The 7,259-nt window shown below is 41.0% G+C and overlaps 1 protein-coding gene across 7 annotated transcripts in view; it reads right to left on the reverse strand.

The window, feature by feature from the left end:
- Positions 1-6,355: 6,355 nt before the first annotated feature.
- The window catches only part of LOC123514761 (proclotting enzyme-like), a 28,192-nt gene continuing 27,288 nt past the window's right edge, over positions 6,356-7,259 (reverse strand). For all 7 annotated transcript variants that reach the window (XM_045272875.1, XM_045272873.1, XM_045272870.1 and 4 more), the window contains 2 exons: positions 7,119-7,259; positions 6,356-6,962 (listed from right to left, as the gene is read on the reverse strand). The exon at positions 7,119-7,259 is cut by the window's right edge and continues 20 nt beyond it. In XM_045272875.1, the coding sequence (XP_045128810.1) occupies positions 6,801-6,962; positions 7,119-7,259 (303 nt within the window). In that variant the 3' untranslated portion in view covers positions 6,356-6,800. The remainder of the gene's footprint in view (positions 6,963-7,118) is intronic.

Here is a 7,259-nt window from a genome sequence, read left to right on the forward strand (position 1 = left end):
GTTTTCATGAGGATTATTTTGGAGAACACATGGATGACTATAGTTAGGTTCCCATGATTTGTTTTCTTCCACATTGGTCATACAGAAATTTGTAAACTATCTATAGTACGTATCACAGAAATGAGCCTGAAAACTGTAAAATTGCACCAACTTCCACTGGGGCTTGTTAAAAGTTTGGAAATAAGACACGGAAATGTTTGAGAATAGAGCCACGGAATTATTGATGTGACAAGAGTCAAACAAAATTGTAACGTAAAGTGAGTAACATATAGTATTCCCATGAGTGTGCTACTGTTACGTGCTTTAAGTATTGATTAGACATCCCTGCACTGTCTGTATGAGTCGAGGTGTTCCATCCATACTGGCCTGGATGGCAACTATGTGTTTTTACAGCCATCCAAGATATTCCATCCGTACTCGTTGGGGTGGCAACTGTGTGTTTCTGGAGCCATCTCAACACAAGGTAGACACAAATTAAAAGCAGGAAAACAAACACATTATGACCAGAAACATTCCCAAAGACAGTACTAAGAGGCTTTTTACAAGTAACTCGCCATCCTTTTACAGTCCCACAATCTAATTACTTTAATTGAAGGAGCATTTTTGTTTTGTTATATTTATTTATCTATTCATTTATTTATTTATTCATTTATACATTTAGTTTAAATACATTGTTTTATTCATTTATTTGTTACTTATTTATTTACTTACTTTACATATTATTTGATTCATTTATTTCTTATTCATTTACTTAATTATTTTCAGTGTGTGTTCTTGATCAGAGTCCTGGTCATGTAAGACAACAACATTAAAAGAAAAAAAAAAAAAAAAAAAAAAGACGTTTATTAAAGGTGCCACAAAAACTGAGACATAAATGTTTGCTACCGGTGATAATGTAATTCACTACTTGTGGAAGTGAACTCGCAATCGTGGCTGGGAATAATGTGATGCGTCAGACGTAGAGATTAGTCGTATTAAGCGTTTATCTTATTGCATTTCATTTTTCTCACGTGCTAAAGACCCTTACGAGTAATCTTGTTTCATTAGAATCAAGGCAGTTTCAATCTAGATGTAATGTTAAGTGAGATGAATTAATACAGGACATGAAGATGCTTAAATGACATACACCATAAAGAATTCCACGGACACAAGGGAAAATCGAGAGACGCTGGCAGTATACAGGGATTCAGGCGCAGCATTTCAGTTTGCACCACACGCACCGTCATATCCTGCGGCGTGGTGTGGTCAAGTCATATGCACATCAAAGAAGGAGGAAGGGGCGCCTCTTTTTCCTCCTCCAGTGTGCTGCTCATCCTCCGCTCCTCATCACGTCTCCCTCCTCCTCCCCATTTAACTTCTACAGTACTGCTCTTCCCCCTTCCTATCATGTCATCCTCCCCTTTCTCATTTACTGTGCTGCTCCTTCCATTCTCATCACGTCCTCCTTCTGCTCTTCTTCCTTTCCTTCCTTATGTAATTTCCTCTGCTCCTATCCGCCAGGTAAGTATCACAAAATTCTTATTGAAACCTGAACATGGAAAAACAATTGCATATACCGAGTAAAGAATAAAATTTAAACCAAAAGCCATGAGTGACGGGGAGTAAAGAGCGTGATATCATCCTGCTGGCTCTGTGTGGAAGGCGAGGCGAGACATGGCAAGGCAAGAGAGGAGAGGCAGGGAAGGCTTATCGTGCTCTCGAGGTAAGAGGGACGGAGAATAAGCCGTGTGGTGACGAGATTAGCGAGGGCTGAGGCAGGCTGCTAGGAAGTGAAGGCAGGAGTCAAGGTACGTAGGTTCACGGCGCCACAAAGAGATATGTATTTTTGTTTAGTTTCCCATGTCTTTCTGCATTAGCATGTTGATAATTGAGGCACAGTATGTGGTTTGATCTATTTTTTTTTTTATGTAATAGAATAAACTGGCCAAATAAAAGGCCCACTTAATTGCCTAAAGTGTCTTGCTGATGAGCTCACTTTGTTCTCTTTTCTTCCTTTTTTTGTGGTATCTACGTCACTCCCTTTCCAAAATTCTACTTTATTTTTCCTCTTCTCTGCTCTGCGTGCTTTGGGATCCGAGGGGTCTCAAAGTACAAGGGTTCGAATCCTGTCCACGGTCCGAGTGTAGGTAGGGCTTCCTCACTCGGGGCAACTGTTTCCTAGCGGGTGGGCTTTGAGATAGGAGGTACCACAAAAAAGTATCCCCTTTAGCTCAGAAATTCCCGTGAAAAGCCCACATGGTATAAAAAAAAATGTAACTCATCTTGCTTAATTTCTTAACCCCTTCAGTAAAATGACGCGTTTTCATATTCATTCTCCTTACTATTTCGTGATTTTATACAACTTCAGAAATTCATGTGGAGGATTAAAATAGCGAAGACTGTGGCCGTTAATCTTCTGACCTCTATAGACCCTTCCGAATGTCAATAAAATGGTTTAATCGTGCACAAATGTCAAGATAAAAATGTGTCCCAGTATTGAAGGGGTTAACAATGAGCCACTGTTGTCATTGAACCCTGCTGCTGTTGTAAAGGCCGCGTTCCTATATGACAAAATTATATACGATGCATACTGAAGAGCGGCTTGACATGTGGGTGAAGGGTGACGGCGTGCTTTATCTAACATGCAGGCCGGCCACTGAGGCTGAGTGTTGCCATGGTGACTACCCGTGCCGAAACTCAACCTTTTAGTCTTCCCATACCACGCCACGAGAGAAGGTTGTAGGTGGATGTGGGGTTATTTTCTAATTGTTGTTGTTGTTGTTGTTGTAGTTGCTATTATTTTCTTTTGTGTATCCATTTCTTTATTCTATATTGATTAGTTACACTAGTAAGCACACATTGACTCTGTTTCCTGGTGTGTTATATTGTGGATGCCGTGAGAAGGTTCTAGTTAGACATGGTTATTTATTTTCTAAGTGCTTTTGTTGTAGTAGCAGACGTTATCATCATTTGTGTATCCATTTCTTTACACTAGTAGGCACACATCGACTCTTATCTCCGCCTCTCTCACTCATGTTGCAATTAAATGGATAAAAAGGACGAAAAAGAGAATGAAAAATAAAAAAGAAAAGTTATATCCGAACTAAAAGCTGTCCTTACAAAAATTCATTAAACTCTACGAACTGCAAATGACACCTGAAGGCTTTATTGATTTATCTAGTTCTTTCTATATTTTAATTTACTTACATATTTTTCATTTACTTACCTATATTTTCTACTTCCCACCGATTCGCATTACTTCGTTCACTTGTTCACTTACGGCAATATTCAGAAACGTCTTGCTCTCACCACGACAATTTTTCAGGTGCCCATGGACGAATACCCGGGTTTACAAGACAGTTTCTCCTTACGATCAACTAGAAACCTTGCTAATCCATCACTAGAGCCATAGAAAATACCCTTAAAACACGAGTATCTTCAACTAGAGCCTCTGGAAATAGTCGTCGTGAGGGAGCAAAGAGTTTCTGAATATGTGTCAGCTGGTATTTTCAAACTCCTCTGCGTCACCTCCACTATTTCATAAAGCTTTATTTAGATTTTAACGAGTTTTTAAGGTGCTTTTACAGTTCTAGAGGCAGAGTGACAAGATTTCTATATCATTAACTGGATAAACACTCTTGAAATCCCCGCTAATCTTCCCTGTGGCCTTGGGAAACAGTCTTTGTGAGAGAGCAAAGCGTTTCCGAGTGGGTCTTCATCTGGTCGAAGCACACCACGGCACGCAGCTCGGCACATTAACGCCTTGGTGCTTCACGGGCAAACTGCTCATTATCTTGCTAAACGTCCCCCACAAAAGACTGAGATTCCACTTTATCATCTTTAACTTTTCCTTTCTTTCATTTCTTTCCTCTTCATCCATTTTTTATACCGTTTAAATTTCCCTTTCTCTCTCTCTCTCTCTCTCTCTCTCTCTCTCTCTCTCTCTCTCTCTCTCTCTCCCGGTTTTCTCCTCTCTGTCTATTCCATTTTTTTTTTCATTTTCTCTCCCTCCCTCCTTCCTTTATTACTTTTCGCTCCGTTTTCTCTTCTCTGCTTATTCTATCTTTTTTTTTGTATTTTCTCTCCCTCCCTCGTTTCTTATTTTTCTTCCTTTTTATTTATTTATTCTATCTGCTTTATCTTCCTTCATATATTTCCTTTCATTATTTCTACTTTCCCTATTTTTTTTCTCCTTCCTTCACCCTCCATGCTCTCTGTAATACCTAACCTCCCTCCCTTTCTTCCTCCATTCCTCTCCTTGCGTTCTTGCTCTTTGCTTTTCTGCCAACTCTTCCACCTTTCATTTGAATTCGTCATGATGGGTCACATGACAGTCGCGCCACTTTGACAAACGAGACACGCCACGAGTAATAAAAGAGAGGCCAGGCATTTGTGTGAAAAGGTTAGCTTGGTAGTGTGGCGTGTTGGTAGATTGGCAAACGCACAGACAAGAGAGTGGAAGAAAGAAGAAGTGGATAGATAAATAGATAGATGAATTGATAGATAGATAGAAATAAAAACAGGTTGATAGAAGGTTATACATAGATAAACAGATATATAAATCAACTGATCAATTGATAGACAGACAAGCACACAAAACATACAAAAGAATCGATTTAGAAAGACAGACAAACAAATATAAAGTAATAAAAATCAGAGGTAAATAGACAGATACACAAAATAGAAAGACAAACAAATAGATAAACATGTATATTTACAGACAGAACAAACACCAACAGATAATTATCACAGATTGCCCAAGTGCCTGATTCATGCAATAAGAGACACCTGGATAAACGGAAGTGACACTCGCCAGTATTCAGAAACGCTTTTCCCTCTCACAGCGACAATTTTCCAAGGCCACAGAGACTACCATAGCAAAACCAAATTGTACTGACCCATAAGATGAAGCTGATAATCTCCACAACATTGCCATATATCACTCATTACTTCAGAGAAAACAGAGAAACAGTTCTTCATTTAACGAGGAACTGTTACTCTGCTTTATTTGGAGTAATGAGTGATATATGACAGCATCGTAGGGATTATCGGCCTCACCTTATGGGTCAGTACATTTTGGTTTTGCTATAGCTAGGTTTTCAAGTCAATTCATCGTTTTAATAAACCAAAAATCTTACCAATCCATCACTAAAACCATAAAAAATACCATTAAAAACAGAGTATTTTCAAGTAGAGCCTTTGGAAAGCAGTGGTAGTGAGAGAAAAGCGTTTCAGAATACAGCCCTCTCTCTCTCATGATCCAGCTAATGAGAGCGTCCCACGAATCACTGGAACTACTTGTCTGGAAAGTGAGCTGGAAAGTGGCCTCAGCCTCAGAATTTTTAATGAACTGACGAGAGATGGTCCAATGATCGCCACACACGCCTCGCTTCATGTCAGACTATCGAATGCGAACATATTTAATTTCTTTAAAGATTTAAGCGAAGCACTCTTTTTAATTTAGTGATGTTAAATACTGCACGCGCGCGCGCACACACACACAGAGAGAGAGAGAGAGAGAGAGAGAGAGAGAGAGAGAGAGAAATAATTTAGTTTTATAAAAACATTAAACTACTCTCTCTCTCTCTCTCTCTCTCGTACATTAGAGTCAGCAAACTGAAAATATTGCACCGCTCAAACATGAAAAAGAGAAAAAACGACAAACGCAGCTCACTGACCGGATACGAGGTGTGTCTGCCGCTCATCGAACTATTTCCTGCCGTTTCATTGGACAAACTGAATCTGAAGTTGTGAAGGTTTGGGATTCCTGTGCTCTCTCTCTCTCTCTCTCTCTCTCTCTCTCTCATAATAAAACAATAACTTTTTTAAAATATACTATCTAAGGCAGCCAGCAAAGTTAATTCAATAAAGGAGTGGCAAGATGCAGGTTGAGATTACCCAGAGTGCTTTGCTAGGCCACCACGCAGCCTCAGTTGTGACGGGTATGAACAGCAGAACCCCACGTGCACACCAAGCCACGCCGCCCCTTAAGCCCTTACACACATACCTTGGCTGTGTCAAGTGTTGCAAGAGGAGGTGAAGAGGGATTTGCATTGTTGGAGATACCGCGTCACTCACTCCTCTCTCCCCGTGACTTGTGGTGAGTGTTTGTGCATGGTGTCGATTCAGTGTCCCGGTGCTTCACAAACCACAGTACGAATGAAAACGTTTCGAAACAAGCTTTGGGTCTTTTTTTCCTATACCTTTTGTCTTTGGTGAAGGTCATTACTTTAAGTCTTATATCCCTTTTTTTCTCTCTTGCACCTACACCTCCACACACACTGACGCCTCAACACCACAGCCTCTGCCCGGGTGGGGGGTATGGCGTGCGTCACGTCTCGGCATATACGCTCAGCAACACCAAAGAAAAAAAATATAAGGATTCTCATTTATTTAACATTCTTCATGTATAATGTGTAGTGTAACAACCAGTTTTTCTTTAAAAATGTTTGCTGCTAAAAACGTAAAACATCAACATTTATACATAAAAAGAAAAAAAGATGACAAGAAAAACAAAACATGTTGGTAAACCAGTAAACGCCAAATAAATACCCCTCGAATTCTGCTTTGCCTTCTGCCCTCATTCAAGGTTACATATCCTGTATTTAGTGGTGTGCTGTGCGCACGTTCCCTGTTCCTGAATCAGTAATGAAGCCTACGAAGTAAAACCTCTTATTCTAGTGCCACAGCTGGTCCGCGACTCTTGCTTCTACAAGTCACTCTCTCTCACTGGAGGTCTGGTCGAGAATCAGCACTGCATAGGGCGTGGGTTGCTCCTCTTGGAGGAGAGACGCCGTACCTGCGAACCTTCCTGGGACATATTACACAGCATTATTTCTGATCCATTGACTGTATCTGCTGACGCGAGTGTACACGCCGGGGTTTCCTGGCTCGGCACACCGGATACCCCATGACACCACGCCCGCAATAGCCCATCTGTTGGCTCCGCCTTGCTGCAGCAGGAGAGGACCTCCGCTGTCGCCCTGCAGGCCGAGAATTGCATCGTTATTGACTCTTTAAGTTTGAGTGTGTGAAATGGAATACATCATGGCAGTCCTAATAACAGCAGGTCGATATCAAACTAATTATAGAAATGAAAAGGTAAGAATAAAGGAGTCCTGGGGAAGCTCCATGCTTACCTGACAGGAGTCCTTGCCGCCCTCCCTGGCTCCAGCACAGATCTGCTTATCAATGATGTCTTGCTCGTAGGCTGCGTTGCATTCTTCGTTAGTCCAGACAGGGATGGTGACCTCCTGCAGCGTGGAGGCCACGGGGCCCCC

The sequence above is a fragment of the Portunus trituberculatus genome, chromosome 38 (genome assembly GCF_017591435.1).
Source record: "Portunus trituberculatus isolate SZX2019 chromosome 38, ASM1759143v1, whole genome shotgun sequence".
NCBI classification, from domain to species: Eukaryota; Metazoa; Arthropoda; class Malacostraca; order Decapoda; family Portunidae; genus Portunus; species Portunus trituberculatus.